At 40.9% G+C, this 22555-nt stretch overlaps 1 protein-coding gene across 3 annotated transcripts in view; it reads right to left on the bottom strand.

The window, feature by feature from the left end:
* RASSF8 (Ras association domain family member 8) overlaps nt 1-22555 on the bottom strand; it is a 116442-nt gene that overhangs the window by 13573 nt on the left and 80314 nt on the right. For all 3 annotated transcript variants that reach the window (XR_007244796.1, XM_048499956.1, XM_048499957.1), the window contains exon 2: nt 13729-13927. Coding sequence is in view for 2 of the 3 variants with exons in the window: in XM_048499956.1 (XP_048355913.1) it covers nt 13729-13831 (103 nt within the window). In the remaining variant the exon portion in view is untranslated. The remainder of the gene's footprint in view (nt 1-13728; nt 13928-22555) is intronic.

Genomic DNA, 22555 nt, shown 5'->3' with positions numbered 1-22555 from the left:
AACTTTTTAATATGTTGTTGAAAAGGCATCCAATCTTTTCCAGTTTTAGTTCAGAAATTCTGACTGCTTCCTACATAACTGAAGAACAAAGTTGATTTTAGGCTAAAGAAAACTGAAATACCAAGGGAGATCAGCTAATTCAAAAGAAAGGTAAAATATAATTTTATTATCCATGCTGGCATCTAGAAAGAAGATGTGCCACCACAAAAGGAAAGTTTTTTGGTACACTCAGATTGATTTAACTAGAACACACAACCTTGTTAGAGACATAACAGAATAAAACCTTTACCAAAGAAGATGAAGTAGTTCCAGTACTAGAATTCTGGTGGCTGGAGATCTCCTGGAATTACAAGTGATTGCCAGGTGATAGAGACCTGTTCACCTGGAGAAAATGGCCACTTTGGAAGGTGAACTCTATGGCATTATATCCCATTGAAGTCCTATCCCTTCCTAAACCTTTCCCTCTTCAGGGTCCAGCCCCAAAAGCTCCAGATATTTCCCAAGCTGGAGTTGGCAACCCTATCACCAATGGTCTACTGGCAGAGTCTCCTGGCTGACCAAATTGGACCCTACTGGGAAAGTAGCAAGAGGCAGATAAAGTTTGTTCATCTTCCTGTCCTGTAAAGAGGGGGGAATAAAAATAAGTAAAATTTGCCCTTCTCAGAATAACACTCTTTTTTCCTGTGGCTGAAAAAAATCAATGCTGATGCTTCACAGAGCAGTTTTTAAAGCCCTCCAAGGATTGGTTTAGCCTTCATAGCAGTGCTCCTGGGACTTAAGCATGTGCGAGGATATTAACAGGCACGTGGCCAAGATACACACATGCAGGCAGAGTTATGTGCTGTATACTGAGGGCCAAACTAGACGCAAGTGTGGCAGACACACACTTCTTTTAACATGCCTGTCCTGTTCACATATACTGTTTGTAGTGACAGCAAATAAAAGCAAATGGAATGCATAGTGTGTGTGTGTGTGTGTGGGGGGGGGTTCATCAAGTCCTTTCCTCTCCTGAACTTCACCTCCCGCTGTCCTTGACACTAGAAGCAAGTCATGACAGGCTTGAGCAAGCAACAGTGGAAGTTGAGGCACACATCAAGGGGGAATATGAAGCAGTTCTCTCTCATGCAGTTTTTATTGTTGTGTAAGTCTTGACCATTTATATTTGAATGGGACACAGATATTAATGACATCTGGATTATACCCAACATTGCCAAAGCTTCTGTAATGGCAACAGATGCACCAGATAGATCCACAACTTAGTACTGGAAAGTGAGGCAGTCACTGACCTTCTGTAAATGAATATGGCATGGAGCCTCTCGATCATGAAAATAACACCTATTCTTGAACAAGGACTGCTATCAAACATGAGGGTAGCTATATGTGCTCCTGAGGCAATGGAATTGTTGGACTATTTGAATTATATGTATGTATGTATGCATGCATGCATATCTATATATATAAAAAGCTAACAGTGACTTTGTTGGTCACTCCCTAACGCCGAAACGGCTGGACGGATCGCCCCCAAATTTTCACATGATGTTTCTCCCTGTTGCGGGCAGGTAATGGGACCTTCAAATCATCGAAAGTCCATACCTGCGCCAGGTAAAATGTCTTTTTCCTGGCGCACCAGGCCATGAAGCTCACTGTGTTTACTGTCACCCTTAGAATGTTCGTGCAGCCTGTCTGTCTGTGGCCTGAGGGCTTGGTATGAGGGCTTAGAATGTTCGTGCAGATGGGCAGAGATGAGCAGTGAAAACAGTAAATAGGTAATATTGTCAGGTAATACGAGTGGAAGTGAAACACATATACACTTTGCCGTGTGAGACGTCAGGTGGGGTTCCCCCCCTCACACGCAGGTAACTTTCACTCTCTGTGCCTCACCCACTGCTACCACACAATACACATCCAGCTCATCCTCACACACCTCACTCTGCCCTCCCACACATCCAACCACCACTTACCCACTTCCTCACCCATATTCGCCACAGCTCTCTTTTACTAAAAGTGAGCTGGAGTTTGCCTTTTTCTTCTAAGAAAATCCGCAGGGTGGGGGCGAACCAACACTACTGGCTCCGCTTCTTTCGCACATGGCCCTTTAAAAACCCAGGGAGCTGGCCTCGATCTGAGTGCCTCACCACCCTGCCTCTGCTGCCTGACTGGGATAGACTCCTTGCCCCAGTTCTGCCTTACCCAAGCCAGGACTGTGTGTGTCAACCAGCCTCATAGACAGTAGGATTCGCACTCTGGACAGTTCCGTTGTGGAATGGAAAGGGTTACCTTATACTAAAAACACAAGGCACCACCATATAACAATGTGAATTGAAAAGGGAAAGAAGGATTCCATTTGACCACCCCAAAAGGCTATGCTGCGGATCATTGGACCTGCACGGACATCTGTGTGGGTTGCGGACTGTGATGAGAAGGACAACTGCCACAGCAACGCGTGGCTGGGCCCAGCTAGTATGTATATATCAGCCTTTCAAGTTTTGGCGATCCCTTTATCCAAAGAAGACTACACAATGGAGAACTTCTGATTTTTAAACACTGTGTTTATGTTTCTGGATTCTATTTAGCTGGGTTTTAATAACTGTGCATTTTAAAGATTTTATGGTTTTACAAGTCCTTTTAAAACAAGGATTTGTAGAGGGCAAAATCTTATTTTCCCCATCTTTTCTCCCCCATTTTTTCACCATTCCCTGGCTGAACCCATAGACCCGTGGTGGTGAACCTTTGGCACTCCAGATGTTATGGACTACAATTCATATCAGCCCCTGCCAGCATAGCCAATTGGCCATGCTGGCAGGGGCTGATGGGAATTGTAGTCCATAACATCTGGAGTGCCAAAGGTTCGCCACCACTGCCATAGACTCTCCCCCTTTCCTGCTTCCTTTTCTCCTTCCGCTTTCATTCCTTCCCTACCCCTGACAGCCTCTCCCTGGGAAAAGTACGGTGCATGGTGGCAGGTGGTGGGCTGAACAGTACTAGACTGGACTAGGCTGATCTGAGTTGTGCAGTGGCCACAGTCAGACCAGACTGAGTTGTGTTTGTAGTGAGGTTTGGGTAGTTACTGCTAGGCCTGTCCCCAGTAAGTTGACCTCCATTAGAGGACATGACATTGGATGGGGTGGTGACAACTTTTTTAGAGCTGTTTCAGCCTCCCAGTCCACTCCTGTTTTCTCTCCCTTCCTACTGGCTTTGTTTTACAAAAACTACTGCTCACCAAAGAGTTGTACTATTGTACATGCATGCATCAGAATCTGGCTAGAAGAAGAAGAGTTTGGATTTATATCCCCCCTATCTCTCCTGCAGGAGACTCAAAGGGGCTTACAATCTCCTTGCCCTTCCCCCCTCACAACAAACACCCTGTGACATGGGTGGGGCTGAGAGAGCTCAGAAGAACTGTGACTAGCCCAAGGTCATCTAGCTGGCGTGTGTGGGAGTGTACAGGCTAATCTGAATTCCCTAGATAAGTCTCCACAGCTCAGGCGGCTAAAGGATATAACGTAATTCTGCATGGCATTCTGTCGAACAACAGTGCTTGGTGAATCCAAAGGACACTGGAATGTTTGTATCCAAGACACAATCATCTTGTTTTACGCACAGGTGGATTTTTTTAAAAAAAATTGCAAAGCTTTACAAAAAGGCCTTCTTGCAATCAATGAGGCAGAAAATTATTGGTTTGTTATAAGTCAGTAGGATTTATCTGGGACACAGACTTCTAAGAGCTGAGCCATTAACAGCCAAGTCAGCCTACCTGAAAGCTAATAGATTGGCCTGCATCCACTTTGGCCTGCCAGGTAAGGTCATCTGTTCAAAATGTCCACTGAAAAGCTACAGTTTTTTAAGGTGTTCCAGCAGTAAATTATGTTCAGGAAATAAAACACCTGCCAACTTGATACAGCAGCATCTCTATGGGCAGACTTGATCTATTCATTACTTAACCAGTAGATTGAAAAGTGATGGTTGCTGCTGCAGAGCTTTAAAACCAACAAGATTTCAGCCAGGTCAAAATGTTCTAGTCTAGAATTTCTAAACAGCTTTCTCAGAAATCACAGCGGATGCAGCCAGTCTGAATCATTCCTGGCTACTGGGGGTGGAATTGGGAAATTGGGAATTGTAGAGAAGCTGTCCATGGCTAAGTGCATATTTATACACCTTAAATCACAGACCAGCAAAAACTGTGTTCCTATACATATTTTCTCCAGACATAAGCCCCACCAAAAAGGATCAAAGTGTCATCTGTTTGGCAAGAATGGGAGTACATAAAACACTTGAATGAGAACCAGCGTGGTGTAGTGGTTAAGAGCAGGTGGATTCTAATCTGGAGAACCGGGTTTGATTCCCCACTCCTCCTCCTGAGTGGCAGAGCTTACCTGGTGAACCAGATGTGTTTCTGCACTCCTACATTCCTGCTGGGTGACCTTGGGCTAGTCACAGTACTTTGGAACTCTCTCAGCCCCACCTGCCTCACAAGATGTCTGCTGTGGGGAGAGGAAGGGAAAGGAGCTTCTAAGCCATCTTGAGTCTCCTTACAGGAGAGAAAGGTGGGGAATAAATCCAAACTCTTCTTCTTAATTGTAGAAATGTTGCAATTTGTCCTCCTCTTAAATGTTTTAATAATAATAATAGACATACAAAAAAGCATATGAAAAAACAGTATATACATATCAACCACCCTCATAGGAAGAGGAGGAGTTTGGATTTATGCCCTGCTTTTCTAGACCATAAGGCATCTCAAAGAAGCTTACTTTCTCTTTCACCCCTCTCCCACAACAGATACCTTATAAGGTAAGTGGGGCTGAGAGAATTCTGAGAAAGCTGTGATTGGCTTAAGGTCATCCAGCAGGCTTCAGGTGTAGGAGTGGGGAAACAAATCCAGTTCACTAGATAAGAGTCCGCTGCTCATATGGAGAAGTGGGGATCAAACCTGGTTCTCCAGATTAGAGTCTACCATTCTTAACCACTATGCCACACACAGCTAACATAGAAAATTGTTAACCGACTTTATACAATGCGCTACATACATTTTTAAAAAGCAGGCATTTAGCCTAACTACCTGCTTCTTGACTCCCTTATTCTGGACTCAAATGCATATCAAGATTAAAAATTCTTGCTACACATTTTCAGCAGCAGTTTTCCTATTCCAATATTGTAAATAAGTCTAGTGTTGTTTCCAGAATTCCTTCTTACAGGTTTTAGAAGGGTATTTTTATAAACAAAGATTATATTCCAAATTTTACATATTCATCGCATTGATGTTGGCAGCAATTTCTGTTTCCAGCAACTATTACGATTCTTGCTACACAAGCACAATATAAGCTCAAGTCACCGAAGAGCTGTATTGGTGCCTCATTATCCTTCTCAATTATCCTAGTAATTTTACTTCCCAGGATGGACTAGCTAATGATTTTTTAATAGCAACTGATATTGTCCTCCAAAATCCTTCCATAACTTAGCAATCTAACCAAATTGGAAGAAAACTACCACTGGTTTTCTAACACCTTCAGCAGTAAGAATGGATATTTCTATATATTTCTTGAGCCAATATAGGTGCAATGCCATCTACATAAAAGGGTTAACTGATTTGTATACTCTGTCCTCAGTATATGTTCTGTCCTCTGCAGGCAGGGCAGTGAGGTCTTCTCAAGTAGTACTAGTTTGTTTAGCCCTCAGGCTAGTGGTTTGGGGAGCTGGAGGCCCCCAGAAAGCTTCTTCTCCCAGCCTAAGGCTTATAAATAGGCTGAGAGCTGACCTCAAAATCTTGCAGAGCATTATGTCCATTGGAATCATGATCTGGTTCAGGAGATGGAGCACAAGCTGCAAGCCTAGCACTGTGTCTTTGCTGAGCTATCTCAGCATGAACCTGCTGCCTCTGATGCTCCTGATGGGTAGAGGCAGATTCTGGTGGGCTTGTGGCCTTGGTCTAGTACTTAGCTGTCCCAGGGCTTGGGAAGACAGAGGGAAGTTCTAGTGGAGGAACTCCCTCTATAGGCTAATCAGGGGCAACCTCTAGAACAGATGGGTCAGGGGCATCTACCATGCAGGGGTCTCCCAGAGTTCTCTGCTCTTCCTCAGGTCTTGTTTCTGGTTCCTCGGGCTCCTCCTTGGAGGCTTCTAATTTGGAGTCCAGAGTCAATTCAGTGGGTGTCATGACACTAGAAAGAACACTGCCCTAGCCTAGCCAGCAGAAAGCGTATCAGTTTTCAAACTTTGGCAAATTCTTATCCAGTTTGTTGTCCCTTATGATTTTTTAAAGATGACTATGCATACGTAAGAGCTAAACAGGTAAAAAATACTCCTGTGCAAATGAGAGCATATGAAAAACAACGGAAGCAAGATCAAAATCTATTATCAGTTTTGTTGCTTCTTGTCTATGCTTGAAACATTAGCAAGAAGGCTTCAAGAAACTGATAGCTGGAAACAACAGAAGCACTTGGAGAGACAATGGAAGCCAAGTTCATTTTATATTTAGTCCAGATTCTAGATCAGGGGTAGGGAACCTGCGGCTCTCCAGATGTTCAGGAACTACAATTCCCATCAGCCCCTACCAGCATGGCCAATTGGCCATGCTGACAGAGGCTGATGGGAATTGTAGTTCTTGAACATCTGGAGAGCCGCAGGTTCCCTACCCCTGTTCTAGACATTGTCTAATTTCATCTCCTACCTGATCTCTTTCCCTAGCAATATCTAGATGGAAATTTGGATCTCTCTATTGTAATTCCCCTCTTAGACACATATTTTAATGCAATGATGGGGGTTGGGGTGTGCCTGAAGCAGAGAGCAATAGCATAAAGAGTTTAGATTCTTGGGTGCTGTGTGGTTTCCGGGCTGTATGGCCGTGTTCTAGCAGCATTCTCTCCTGACGTTTTGCCTGCATCTGTGGCTGGCATCTTCAGAGTTTAGATTCTGTTAAGAGGCTAAACCCCTAGCAGAGTCACTCAAGGCAGAATAGTCACAGCTGAGACACCAGACTAAGACGCATCCACCCCCTTCAGGGCTCAATGGCCACACCGGCAGAAGAGAACAGACACTTCCAATTAAAGATGTGCAAATTTTGGGGGGTATTTTTCAGGTTCAGCTTTAAAACGCCCAGAATTTTTCAAAAAAGCTGAACCCCCATACTGACTTTGTTTGTTTTTTTTTTAAAATTTTCAGGATTTTTTAAACCCCAAAAATTCTGAGCTACACAGCTGATTGCAGGGGTCAGCTGAGTTAACTCCTGGATTCAGCTCTATTGTTTTCCACCTCCAAAGCCCAAGAGAGCTTTGAAGGAAGCAGGGGCTTGCTAAATGCAGAAATCTGCTGAGCTGACCCTTGTGTTCAGCTCTTCTGGCTCCCGCACCACCTCTAAAGCTCAAATGAGCTTTGCAGGTGGCAAAGGAGGAGGTGAATTCCAGGACTGGCTCAGTCAAATCCAGAATTCAGCTCTGCATCTCTCTTCCTCTTTTAATGACAGCAGGACCAAAGTGACGTAAAAAAAAACGCCATAAAAGTTTGGCATTTTTCAGGATCTGATTCCTGCCTCCCTTAAATAGGTAAAAAATAATGCCCCCTAAAAAGACAAAGGCTTTTTTTTTTCAGGTTTATTTTCAGTTCAGCTTTTTCCAGATGCACAGCTCTAGTTCCAGTGGGGATGGCGGCAGAGGAATCCTTGAAAGGTAGCAACTGGGCAGCAGCAGTACTGGAAGGTGACACTTCAGCTAACCCTGGTTAGTACAGCACAGAAGACAAATGTAAACGATTTCTGATCATCTCTTACCCTGAGATCTCTATGATGAGACAATCCAAAATGAAAAAAAAAAGATAATAGTGCTGGAAGACGGAACTCCCAGGTTGGCTGGCACTCAATCAGCTACTGGGGAAGAGCTGAGGACATGTACGAGTAGCGCAATTCTTAATGATGATACTGGACTAAAGCCAAAGGACATGCAGTTGTTGATGTGAGTGGATGCAAGACGAAAGTCCAAAGCTATTCCCCATATAATAGGAACATGGAACATGACACGCATAAATCAAGGTAAGCTTGAAATTGTAAAATGAGAAACTGAACTGAACATTTCAATCTGGGAATGAGTGAACTAAAGTGGACTGGATTAGGAAGTTTTCAGCCAGAAAATTACGAAGTATTTTACTCAGAAAATGACAAACACAAAAGATACAAAGTTGCTCTAATAGTGAGGTGAGATGTAACACAAGCGGTTGGGCTATAATACAAAATCTGACTGAATAATATCAACCATCATTCAAGTTACTCCCCAATTACTGATGCTGATGAGGGAGAAACTGAAAGCTTTTATACAAGTATCCAGGAAGAAATTGATCACACACTTATATAAGATATGCTGATAATCACAGGTGACTGGAATACAAGATTTGGGTTAGGAGCACAAAATGAAGCAAGAGAGTGACTAATAAAATGTTGTGCAGACAACAGTTTGTTCATTGTGACCATGTGTCAGGCAACCAAACAGACAATCATACATGTGGACATCACCAAATGGTCAATTCAGAAATCAAATACATTACATTGTAAGAAGCAGAAAATTGAGAAATTCTATTTTCTCTGCTAAAATAAGATGAAGAACTGACTGTAGTACAGAACAGGAATACTGAAGAAAAACACCAAGTGCCAAAATATAATCTATAATTCACAGTGCCAAAATATAATCTAAACAACATTACTGAAGAATTTAAAGAATATGTAAATGACAGATTTTCATTGCTAAATTTAAGTGAACAGGAATTAGAAGAATTATGGGTCAAAACTGAAGATACTATTAAGGAAGAATGCACAAAGACTATTCCTGTAGCTAAAAGAAATGAAAAGCCTAGATAGATGTCTGATGATATGCTACAGACAGACAAGGAGCAAAAGTGAAAGGATACAGAAATAGAATAAGAAGTCTAAATGTAGGGTTCCAGAAACTTGAATGTAAAGAGAAATATAATAACCAGTGTAAAGAAACAAAAGAGAACAACAAAAAAGTAAGAACAAGAGATCCATCCCACAAGGTACAAGAAATTAAAGGGAAATTTAAAGCCCAGTTAAACCCAGTGAAAGATCAACATGGAAATACATTAATTGAGAAGATGGGAACAATAAACTGAAGAACTATGCAGAGAAGATAAAAGGATGACAGATTCCTTCAAAGAAGTAACTTTGGGAGAAGAACCATTAGTTTTAGAAACTGAAGTGAAAGCTGCACTGAGAGTAATTGGAAAAAACAAATCACTAGCAGTAGATGGAATATCAACAGAGCTATTCCAAGCCACAGAAATAGAGTCCATTACATTTTAATAAGAATATACTAATATGGAAAAGGATAACAATGACACAGAGAATGGAAAAGCTCAATCTACATTCCAGGTCCTGAAATAAAAGATTTCAAAGACTTCAACTACTCGTCCATTGCATTAATTCCTAAATTAGAACAGTGGGCTTTTAAATAGCACCCATATTTGATTGATTATATACCTGTTACAATGGACACACAAACTAAAAAGTTTCCTACTGAGTTCCGATGAGTTATTTAAAAATCTTATTTCTATAAGGAAACAAATAATCTGTGAGTATGCCTAAACTATCTTTCCATGTGGTATGCCAAAGCCATTAAAAAAAAACTAAAATAAAGATCAGCTGCAGCCAGACACAATTATCAGCAGTTATTACTGCCTCATTTCCCCTTCAATTGTTCTTTTCAAGGCTTCTATTATTTTCTCTTATGCCTTTCCTGCTATCTGTCTGTTCAAAACCCTGTTTAGATTACAATGAGCAATGACAAATCCTGTTTATAATAATCATTTTGTTCAGGTGCCCAGAGGAAGAGAAGACATCTGTCAACCAAAATGTTTTCTTCTGAAATATTATACAGTCAGTCTTTGATTATGAAAGTGCTTCTGGAAAGCATGAAAGCTATGATATTACTCCTGCAAATAATATGAATATTATGCACCTCCTTCCCAATCATTTTGTAAAGGAATAATCCTTTAGATGCACTCAAAACTTGTTTCTGGAACTACTTTTTTGTTTGGGCTGTAATATTACACAGGAGACCTTGACTTGGTTTTGAAATTATTTAATAGCTGCTAAAGTTGTTTTAGAGTCACGTTATGGCCAACATACTGCAGATATTTGCCTGAACTACAAAATGGAATGCAGAGAAAAGACTCTTGGCAACATGCAGAGAATGCAGAGAAAAGATTCTTGGCAACTTTTGGTGAATCTGCTGGTCTGTCTCACATATATGGAGACAAAGGCCTCTTACACACTTGTGGTCTCTTTCGAACTGAATGTACATTCACTTTTGTTTGATTCTCAGTTGCACACACATTCTGACCTGCAGCCATTCACCCTTCAAATCAGAGAATCCTTGGCTCATTCCGCACATGCAGAATAATGCACTTTCAAACTGCTTTCAGTGCTCTTTGAAGCTGTGCGGAATGGCAAAATCCACTTGCAAACAGTTGTGAAAGTGGTTTGAAAACGCATTATTTTGCGTGTGCGGAAGGGGCCATGGTGATTTCTGAAACCTATTTAAGTGCAACTTTTCCTCTCTCTTTGCAGGGAAAGTGATTGAGATCCATATGCATTAGGTTTTCTTTGGATTGTCTCACTCCTCCCTGCCTTTCCCTGCTCACAACACAGTAATTCCTCCCACTCTATAGGTCACCATTTCAAAATTATCAGAAGGGCTTTCTTTGTTTATTTAAACACTGATAATCTATTGCTGGACTGATAGACTCTTGAAATTAACATGAAATTGACATGGATTGGTGAAGTAATATTGGACCAAAGGTGGCGCGCATGCACACACACACACACAGAGGCACATGCACGCGCGTGCACACACAGGTGGCAGGCAACCTTCCCAAATGGAGGTTGCATGGAAAGAACAAGGAAGTGTCAGGTGGGCAAAATGACGAAGTGGCTCAGCTAGGAACACTTTGCAGGAGGAAAATCTCCATGTAAACAAAAAAATTCGTGAAAACAAACTGAAGTGCCTACTCACAAGTAAATTCACTTGTGCTAAGTAATGCAGCCTCCTCTTCAAAGAGCAACACCCCTTTCCCTTTTCTCATGAAGAAGGAAAAGGGGGAGAATTATCTAACATTCTACAACTTTAAGGTCAGACCTATGGGTTCAGTTCATAATATATATAGATAAGATTTTACTGTGCAATTTTCAAAATGATGCTTTAGTACTTGGGGAGAAAATAATATAGCCAAGACTGAAAGATGTAATAGCTAGCTTCTTTAACCACCCCCGCAAAAACTTCTTGACAGACTATCAACCAGCATTTATAAAATATGGTTAGCATTTCTCATGTTATTTTTTCCTGGTTTTTTTTGAAATATAGAAATAATGGTTACAAAAAAGGTGCTCCATGAAATATTATTGCTAAAGTATTACAAAGCATTACCTTGGTATTTGAAAGTGAAAACATTAAAATTCCTGTAGTATAGACAAATATCTGAAGGTGTATCTGCAACCATATTTGAATGAAGCCTGAACTGACATTGCTGGAAGGACAATTTTTGAACCAGTTTCTATTAAATCTAAGAATGGATAAATTACTTTTCTCTGAATATATTCTGAAGCATGCAAGTTGCTAACGAAATGTCACTTTCCTGAAACTTGGACCCTGCCAGGATTTGGTGAATAAAAAGTAAGTTGGTATGTATCTAAGAGAATGAAGTGGCAACTGAGTCTCTCTGCATTGGATAATGCTGATTTACTCTGGAACATTTTTTTTTAAAGTTTAATTAAAAAACTACAGAAAAACATCAAGTGAATCCACTGAAAAGACAACATAAGTCAAAATTTAAGAGATGCTAATTAATAGTTTACAGTAATAATGAAAGGTAGTAACACTAACATAGAACAGGCACTTATTCAGTGAGGAGATATTCACAACAAATACAACTTCAATTAACATCACAATTCGCTGAAAGCATCAAGCATCAAGTTATCTCTGGAGGCCCATGTCACCCGGACGGCCCAGATGGCCTTCTACCATCTGTGGCAGGCATGGCAACTGGCCACGTACCTCTCCCATCCTGATCTAGCCACTGTGATCCATGCAACGGTCACCTTCAGGTTAGACTACTGTAACTCGCTCTACACGGGCTTGCCTTTAGCCATGAACCGGAAATTAAAACTCATCCAGAATACAGCAGCCAAGTTGCTCACAGGTAATTTGAGCAGAGAATGGATTATGCCAATTCTACACTTTCTGCACTGGCAGCTGATTGAGTTCCGGATTGTGTTTAAAGTGTTGGTATTGACCTTTAAAGCCATTCACGGTCTCGGACCTGCATACCTGAGGGACCGCCTCTCCCCATATTGCCCTGTGATGAATGTTGATGTTTTAAATAATGTTTTTATGTCTGTTTTAAAAATGTTGTTCACCGCCCTGAGCCCCTAGGGGGAGGGCAGTATACAAAACCAATAAAATAAATAAATGCAATAAATAAGTTGTCTATCAGACCAGTGGCATAGCGCCAAGGGGGCGGGGTGTGTGACGTACCAGATGTGTGCCGGTGAGAGGGTGTGGCAGAGGCATTCTGGGGCGTGGTGGGGGAGCAGGATGCCCTGGGCTCAGTTCACCCTCTCTACAGCTCTGTATCAGACTGCATTATTTTGCAAACAACTACAATTTTCTTTAATGGCAGATCATGTGATCTGTTTCCATAAACAAGGATCTGCAGTGCATTATTAGCCAGATATTGCATCATCTCAGCAACCTCCCACCACTTCAGATATTCCAAGGTAGGAACAATCATACAAGATTAATGGCCACTATTACAGACACGAATAACATGTTCTTTCCTCCTTTCTTTGGGATTCAAAAGTAACGCAACAGTGTTTTCTAACTTTAAATTGCACAGAAGCCTGACTTTTTTTTAAAAAACATCAAAACTGGAGACTTGCCTTTCTTTTCTCTCATAGTCTAGTAACGAATTTGATATACATGGCTTCTAGAGACTGCAAACTATACTTAGTGACAGAAGTGTATGTTGGACAAATGAGTCCCTACAGAAAAGAATAAATGGACATAAATCCAACATTAAAAACTGCAACACTCAAAAAACAGTGGGAGAACATTTTAATCTTCTAGGTAATTTCATTGCTGATCTAAGAATGGCAGTCCTCAAACGAAGAAACTTCAAGGGGAAATTACGAAGTGTGAATGCTGAATTTGAGTTCATTCACAAGTTCAGAACAATGGACTCCCTGGACTGAACAGAAATACAAGATTCTTACATCACTGCAAATCCTAATTTTCTGGTTCCAAGCATTCCTCTCTGCTCTAATCAAGCTGATTACAATATGCATTGTACATTTGAACTTTGCAAGCATTCTTTACGACACCCCTCCTTCTTTCTGACTGGAATATAAAGTCTCTGAGATCTCCATTCCTTCTCATGTCTGATGAGGGGAGCTTTGACTGTTGAAAGCTGATACCCTAAAAATATTGTGGGTTTATAAGCTGCTACTGGACTTGGATCTAACTGGAGAGTGGAAGAATTAATCATGGAATCATGTGACAGAATCAATTTACAAAATAGGAAGTTACTGAGCAAACAACCTCTTCAAGGAATTTCTCATGGGATGACCATGAGAAAGAAAATGTGGTTGACAAATAGTAAGCAAACCTCAAGGAGGGTCTTGGGTAGAATAAAGTTTAAGAAATAGCATCCTGGAACACAAGAATACTATTTACTCACCAATAGCCTGAGCAAGCGCTATCACAACTTCCTGGCATGTTGTAACTTCCGTGACGCCACAAACAATCCTTTGGACACCATCTACCCATACTTTCAGCTCCATGATTTAGTGGATCACCCAAAGCCCATGAATGCAGTGGTCATAATGTCAAGTCATGTTTACAGCAACAGAGATGACTATCATACTGCTAGCGATTATCTGGAAAAGAAAAAAACAATAACTTCAATGCTGGAAATCTACCACAAAAATCTCAAAGAGAAAAGTGAGCCAGAAAATCTCTCCCCTCTATTTGGTTTCCAACTTTCAAGAGCTACCTGGAGTTCTCCAGGAATTACAGCTGATCCCCAGATTATAGAGATTTGTTCTATGGGAGGAATTGACAGTTTCAGGGGATGGACTCTGTTACATACCATATATTCTAGGCAACCCCCCTCTGAACAGGTACTGCCTTCATATCTTGAGAAATTTCCCAGACCAAAGTTGGCAACCCTAATCCTGCCCAGGTCACAAAACATTATTTCAAATTTGATTTGGAAAAAATAATCCACTCTCTCACACACACACATTCTTATTATTAAGCATGAGGCAGCAAGCCACATTCAAAATTAGCATATGCAGCGATACGAACAACTATGTTTTAAAAGCACCTTTCAATAAAAGTATGTAAATATTTTTCCCCTGACAAACCAAAATTTAAAGTTGCTTTTTTAAAGCCCAAAAGTTTATTATTTACCTCAGCAAAACTGGTCTAAGAATACCTTTTACTCTTAGCCTAGTCACTTTCAGAATTTGCTCAGTGACTTAAAATTGGCTCACCTCAGTCCTGACCGCAAAAACTAAATGGATGAGCCAAAACTGGACCTCTAGAGCAGCCACCCAGCCTGACCTGATTTGGATCAGGGCTACAGTGTAGGAAAGAATGAAAGCTGCTGCTCCTCATGCTGCACCACCTTGGAAGGGTGTGGATGAGAAAGAAGTAAGACAAGTACCTGGTTTTGATCTTTCTGATTGTGGCTGTTTTACTACATGGAAAGCATATACCAATCTGTGGGTCACTGACATAGCATGTAGAATTCAGCTCACAGATTCCAACCCGAAACATCAGCTTTATGTTTGGATAGGATGATTTTATCCCTCCTGAAAATGACTGAAATGACTTTTCAATCAATCTTCTGTTGGGAAGGAGGTTGCCCAAATGCCAACACTTGCTGGGGAACTGACCTAGAGAAACTTGTCTTGTATCTTTTAGGCCTTTCTATTGTTCTATTTTTCATTAAATGTATTACTTTTTTATTTTTCATTAAATGTATTACTCTTTCTATTCTATTCAAGGATTTATTTCAGGCAGCATATGCTGTCTCCATTTTTCATTTAACAGAGCAGAACAAGCCTATGAGATAGCTCAGCCTGAAGCATGGCCCCCAGCTCAAGAGCAGAGATTTCTATGCTGGAACAGAAACACTCAATTCATTGAGGTTTATTCCAGACTACAGTCATTGAAGGTTTTAGGGTGGATGTACTCCAGAACCATCACTGGCATGGCCACTGAAAAGGGAGATCTTAAATACATTCCTTGACTTTATATAAACAAAAGCTCAGGCCCCTTCTGCACAAGCAAAATAATGCGTTTTCAAGCCACCTTCACAACTGTTTGCAAGTGAATTTTGCTATTCCGCACTGCTTCAAAGAGCACTGAAAGCAGTTTGAAAGTGCATTATTCTGCATGTGCGGAATGAGCCTCTGAGACTCTGATTTGTGACCCAGTTTGTTTGATATGAATGAAGTGAAAATGAGCCAGTATGATGTACCAGTTAGAGCGTTGGACTAGGATCTGGGAGACTCAAGTTTGAATGCCCAGTCTTAAAGAAGAATAAAATAAAAATAAATCAATATATTGTACAGTGTAAAATACAAAATAGAAACACAGGCCTGGAATTTAGCTTCTAGACTGAAATCACCAGGCTTAAATTTAAATAATATAAGTGAATATCTACAAGTTGACGATTAACAAATATGATCACAGTAAACAGGACCAAATGTGTTTTGGCTCAAAGGGCCTTCTTAGTAACTACTAATGCATATATATACACACACCCCAAGAACAATTGATGGTATTATAAGCCAAACAGGTGCTGATTGACCCAATTGTTGGTTGGGTTGAAATTAGATAAAATTTACAACCATACATTTTATATATGAGCATGTAAATCAGAATCAAAGACAGCACAAACAAATTTACACAATGAATTTTTAAAAATGCTTGATAAAATACCTGTTCCCTGATCACAGTAAGGAGAATGAACCAAACTTTTGAGTACTTCACCTATGCTTACGTGTGCGTGTGTGTGCGTGATTTAGAAGCATGTTATACGTTAAATATACAGACACTCTACACAAAAAATATACAATTAGTAAAATAATAAATTTAAAATTAGCAAAACACTAAATCATGTTCTTCTGACTTGTTAGACTTTCCAGAGTGCAAAATCTTGCTATCGTAAGGGTACTTTCATTGAAACAATCAACAACAAGAAGAGAATTTTTGATCTACCTAGATATTTGGACAAATATCTAGAAGGGAAGGGGAGTAAAAAATAGTTTGATCTACCTAAATATTGGGGTAATGTCCTGGTAAAATCGGAATATAAGAGAACATGTTCGATTGATTCTACCACTGAAGACTGACATGGACAGAGAAGATGTACATGTAGAATACAGGTACATATCTCCCTTCCAGAAGTGTAGATGGAAAGGCATTAAATCAGGCCAAAGGAAAGGCTCTAGGATGTTTGGGAATTCTAATGTATAAAGAGAGCTTGATGGAACAATGTTTTTGTTATGATTCTTCACTGCTTGTGCTGAGTGAGCTCATGATCTGTCAACTGAAGAGCAATATCCCACAGGCTCTGAATAGTGCTCTGCCTCCTTGGTACCCAAGGTAGAATAAAGCTGTAGTGGTCTAACAAAGAAGATGCAGTTTGTCCTCTACTGCTCTTACCCACCTTTTAGGGGAATTGTCTGAAAGGATTAATGAAGTTAATCCAGGTGGGAGGAGATTTAACTTAAGATTGTAATCAGGCATGTCCTTCTAATGGAACTAAAGCTGCTTCTAGTCTAAACAGAGCATTGGGTTATACAACAAGGTACTCCACATTTTTAAAAAAGCCCTCTGGAGGCAGTCTGGCAATATGGCAGCGCCGTTCCAGGCTGCTTTGGGCTTTGGATGGGACTGCCCATCTTTTTTAGAGACTGATGGTTAAATGATCCTCTTTACAGTAAACCATGAGCAGCCAAAGTGTTCTTCTAAGTCCAACTTTCATGTACGAAAGAAAAACTATGTTGTATGTATATAATATTGTGGAGACTGATCTTTTTGCCACATTAGGTGGGTGAAAGTCAGGGTTAGGTAAGGACTGCACCTTAGAGTTTATATAGAAATTAAACAAGTAAGATAGCAAGGATGCAGCCTTGTTTCTCCAGACTGGTATATGGGACACAGGTGACCTTGACAAATGGTTGTTCTCATGTAGTATACATATAAGTAGTCTACATTCTATTGCAGAAACTTCTAGTTTGAGCCATAATCTATTGCATGAAGTGCTGTCAAATGCCATTTTATAGTTGGCAAAGGCTTCATAAAGAGCCCTATGTGGCTTAGCAGTATATTTCTCTACCAGATGGAATAGAATCAGGCATTGGATCATTGTGGAGCAGCCACTTCTAAAACCAAGCATGAAAAATTATGGAACAAGATCCATCATCCTAATAATGGATTCAATAGTTGGATTCAAACTATGGGAAAAGAGATTCCACCTAAATATCAAGAAGAACTTCCTGGTAGTAAGAACTGTTTGGCAGTGGAATATGCTGCCTCAGAGGGTGGCGGAGTCTCCCTTCTTTGGAGGTTTTTAAACTGAGGCTGGATGGTCATCTGTCAGGAGTGCTTTGATTGTGCGTTCCTGCATGGCAGGGGGTTGGACTGGTCCTTTATGGTCTCTTCCAACTCTTATGATTCTACAATAATGTCACCATTTGGTCACACTGTACAATAAATGTATTTATTTAGTTTAATTCATGTTTAATATTGTTTCTGTTTAACCTTTGTGGTACCTAATTATTATTTTTTGTTCATATTCCCTTTTTGGGTGATTCTGAATCACTACTCAGCCATGGAAGACTGCTGGTTAACCTTGGGCCAGTCCCACACTCTCATCCTACCCTACTTCACAGGGTTGTTGTGAGGATAAAATGGAGGAGAAACGAATGATGTAAGCTGCTTGGGGTCTCCACTGGTGAGAAATGCAGGGTATATAAGAAGGTTAAAAAGTAAATAAATCAATATGGCATCTTCTTTTTTTCTTCTTAGTCATCTGTGATATAGGGTGGTGCATGAAAATGGTAATAAGCCTTACTTTGTTAACTTCTATGTTTGGATATATAAATGAGAGTGCAGTGGCTTCACCTGCTGAAGCACACTTTGCCAGGTCGCTTGGAAAGCCGCTTTCAAAACTGAGGGGACCAAAACCATTTGCAACATGTCCTGGAGAAGGCAGGAATGTATGTTCTTCAATGGGAAAAACACAGTTTTAAAAGCCCACTGGGGTGACCTGGAAACATTTTGGACCTCAGTCTTAAGCAACACTTCTTAGGACAACTGTATTTTTCAGCAACAGGGATTAGTAGTAAGGCTATCCCACATTGAAAAAAAAAACACCCCGATTAGCACACACATATTCCCAGTACAGCAGGTTTGAAATAAACTGAGAAAATCCATTTGACCAAAATGTCCCTTTAAATTGTTCATACATTCTTGTTGCTGAGAAAAACACAATGGTTGCAGTAATCTGATCCCCACCAGAGATGTCAGACTCAAGTGATACTATAGCATCTTAATCCATAGAAATAGCTACTGCTAGATGTCTATAGTTTAAAGGCAACAATTCCACAGTGCAATGGGCCATGCTTGGGAGATCAGTTTGGTATAAGAATATGAGGAAGGAGGCTGATACAGAATCTCTCCTTTCCAGTTAAATAGCTCTCAAATACCCCACAGATTATACCTTCATCTCAATGGCCACAGAAATAGATTAACTACTACTAAAAACAAAGGCAGATAATAATTACCAAATCCACAAGAGGAAAGATTGGAGGAAAACTGCCAAAAAAGCGGGGACAACCCTCACTATTATTAGCAGCCATGAAGAAATCAACTGTTTCACAATGCACTATTATTATTGTGCTGCTTACACATGTCATCCTCTGCTCAGGTTTGAGAGAGGAATCATTAATTACACAGCCCTGTCTACCTGCATGAAAGACACCAACAGCACAATCCTAAAACAGGAGTAACTCTGTTTAGAATTGCACTGCAAGCATCTTTTTTCCTTGCAGTGTGCATTTGAGCAAAATATCTATATTTTCTTTTCAACAAATTAAGGAAGTCTCCAGTGTAAACACTCCAGCCACTTAAAGAACTCTAAATGTAAGTGATAATAATGTCTGTGTCACATGAAAGCTTCAAGACTTTGGACAATTGCAATGATCATGCAACACTGCAGCTACCAGTCAAGCATACAATATGAACATGGAGGCACTGATTCACAAGAACAGCAGCTCCACACAAGAAGATCATAGTCCCAACAATTGTCCAAATATTCCTGAGGCAACTGCATAACAGTGGCTGTTGCAATGTGTGAACAATCCCTCAAACATTTCATTTAGAGTAATAGACAGTCTACTTCTATACCTTTTGTGAAACAAGTAAAAACACTTTTACCATGCTGAATGGTAAAAAACGGTACAGCGGTCACTCATGTTCTATTGTGTTAGGGTGTAATTAATCTGCTTTAAGTGACCTTAAGTAGAGACCATAAGATCCTAAGAGGAAGTGACATTTTAATCAACCCAAAAAGGCTCTTTGTCATCTTCTTAGTTTAATCAAATACTTGAGTGCCACAATTCCTCCCTTACTTGCTACTGTGTATGTAAACAATTGCTTCCTTTGTGGATGATGTATCTCAGTTTCTCTAGAGAGGTAAATCTATCCAACTATCCTATTGTTGATGGTTAGATTAAAAAAAACTAGGATCCAGTTTCTCTCTCTCGCTCTCTCTCTCTCTCTCTCTCTCTCTCTCTCTCTCTCTCTCACTCACTCACTCACTCACTCACACACCGCTCATGGCCTGTTAGGTCTAATTTCTGACAAAGTACAACCTAGCCCCATGTTCTTCTCAGCTTTGACCATCACTTTCAGCTTCTAGACACAACATCTAGACAAACAACATGTACATTTCACAATCAATACATTTGGTTCTTCTCTTGTGAAAAAGCAACAAAAGACCAAAGTCATTTTTTTTTTGCAAGAATCCAAAGCAAATACATAACCGTTTCCCATCTTGGCAAGTGCTAGTAGGGAAGTAAGTAGGACTTGAAGCTCAGGTGTGATTCCTGGTATAAAGCATATTTAAACAGCTTCCAAGACACACTCCTGATCAATAGGCAACCATGCCACTTCCAGCTTTCTCAGAAGTGTCAATTTCTTCCAATGCACTATGGAACATTTCAAAAGTTGCTGTATAGCTAATGACCACTGACACAACATCCTCAGTCTACCCTCTCGTAATCACAGTTAATTCTGAAGAAACTGTAAGAGACAGAAAAGTAATGGAACAGATGGGCCATTTAATTCTATCTTTTAAAACACTGCTCTTAGGCTTAAAGTCTTTGCATTAGCAACGTTTGTACAGTGCCTACCAGTTCAAACCAGGAAGAAGAAATCTAAGGTTAAGTATTTTCACCTTCAATCTAGATTTAGTAATGGGAAATGTGATTTTATACATTCTATAGAATTCTGGCACAAAGGGAAGAATGTTTGGGATATAACTGAACTCAGCTCCAAGCAACAGTTGCTACAATACAATCCTATTTTGATGTTACTTAGTAAAGAGAAATCTCAGCTTCATCTCAGGCTCCTGAACATCTGATTTGTGGTGAAGCAGTGTTACCAACCTCCAGGTAGGGATGGTAGATCTCCTGGAATTACAACTTCAGACTACATCTCGAATTTATATGTTATTTACTTAAAACATTTATTCCAATTCTGGAGAAAATGTCTGCTTTCAAAGGTGCACTGCAAGGCACCACTAAACCCCGGCCTCCCAGGCCCAACTCTCAAATCTCCAGATAATTCCAAACCCTGAGTTGGCAACCCTAGGATGGTCTAGACTGCACTCCATTCATTTGAACATAGTAAATACTCCAGAGAGCCTTGAGATGGGGAATAATAACTTATTGGTGGTCCCTGGTCCCACAGAAATGTGGATAGCCTTGACCATGGCCAGGGCTTTTTCGACCCTGGCCCCAGCTTAGAGAACGGTCTATCTATTGAGACCAGGGCCCTGTGGGATCTCATGCAATTCTGCAGGGCCTGTAAGATGGAGTTGTTCCACCAGGCTTATAGCTGAGGCAGCCAAGGTACCAGCTGGCCTCCCCCTCCCCTTTCTCCTTTCTGTTTTCCATTCTTTATGCCCCTCCTAGAGGGATGTAATACACATAATGATGGATGTGCTGCACCTGAAGATATTTAGTGCTGCCACTTGAACGACTGGAAATGTGAAATTTGTAGGAAGTTTTAATAACAACATTAATGGTGACTGTTTTAATGGGTATAGATATTTATTTTTGTATTTAGATTGTGTTGTAAGCTGCTCCAAGCCCAGAAGGGGAGGGGCAGTCAATTAAAATGAATTAAATACATTAAACTAAATGTCTGCCAGCTCTTTGGAATCTGCTTCCTTTTCTACTGCAGTGCTAGAAAAGGGTCCATTGAATACTTACTGTGAAGGGCCTTTCTACTGGACGGCTAGGGGGGTATCTTGATTGGGTGTCTTCTTCATTACTTGCAAGGAGGCAGGAACCACTTAACAAAGTTGAAACTCCCCTTCCTGTGACGTGCTCCAAGGTTAATCACCTCAGTATTCGAACTGACAAAGTAGTGCTCACAAACAAACTGGACACAGGAAGGGTAAAACACGCTAACAGTAAAACTAACTGCTCCTTGGGAACTAGCTGAACTATGAAAACAGTTCCAAAACGTGCATTGGGATTTGATAGCAACCAGGGAGGGCCAAGATACCCCTCTAGCCATCCAGTAGAAAGGCCCTTCACAGTAAGTATTCAATGGACCCTTCTACTGGAGGCGGGGGGTATCTTGATTGGGGCCTCCCAGAGCGGTCCCCATAAAAACGGGTGGGTTGCATCAGTCCCCAATGATATTTTCCAGAACTCTCTTTCCAAACGCTGCCTCTGAGGCGGCGATGGAGTTTAATCTGTAGTGTCTTAAAAACGACGAGGCCGATGCCCACGTAGCTGCCTTGCAGATGTCCTCCACTGAGGCGCAGTTTCTGAAGGCCGCGTTAGTCGCTGCGCTTCTTATGGAGTGGGCTGTCACTCCCGTGGGTATCGGCAGGGATTGAGCCTTGTAGGCCTCTACAATGGTAGCCTTGAGAGTCGTTCTGATGGCCGCTTTTGACATGGGCATCCCCACGTTGGGTGGGGAGATGTTAATAAAGATGGATTCCGATCTTCTTACTGATTCAGTTCTGATTAAGAACGCCTTGAGCGCCCTCCGCACATCCAGGTTATGCCAGAGTCTCTCTTTGGGGTGAGTGGGGTTAGGCATAAAGTTCGGAACCACAATTTCTTGCTTCATGTGGAAAGTGGAGTGGATCTTGGGGCTGAAGGTGGGGTCCAGCCGCAGGGTCACTCTATCCTGATGGAACATGCAGAATTTTCTGTCTGCCGAGAGGGCCTGCAGTTCGGAAACGC

This window comes from Sphaerodactylus townsendi, linkage group LG06 (assembly GCF_021028975.2).
Source record: "Sphaerodactylus townsendi isolate TG3544 linkage group LG06, MPM_Stown_v2.3, whole genome shotgun sequence".
NCBI lineage: Eukaryota > Metazoa > Chordata > Lepidosauria > Squamata > Sphaerodactylidae > Sphaerodactylus > Sphaerodactylus townsendi.
Note: the sequence above shows the minus strand (reverse complement) of the source record. Positions and strands in the feature narration are given on the sequence as shown.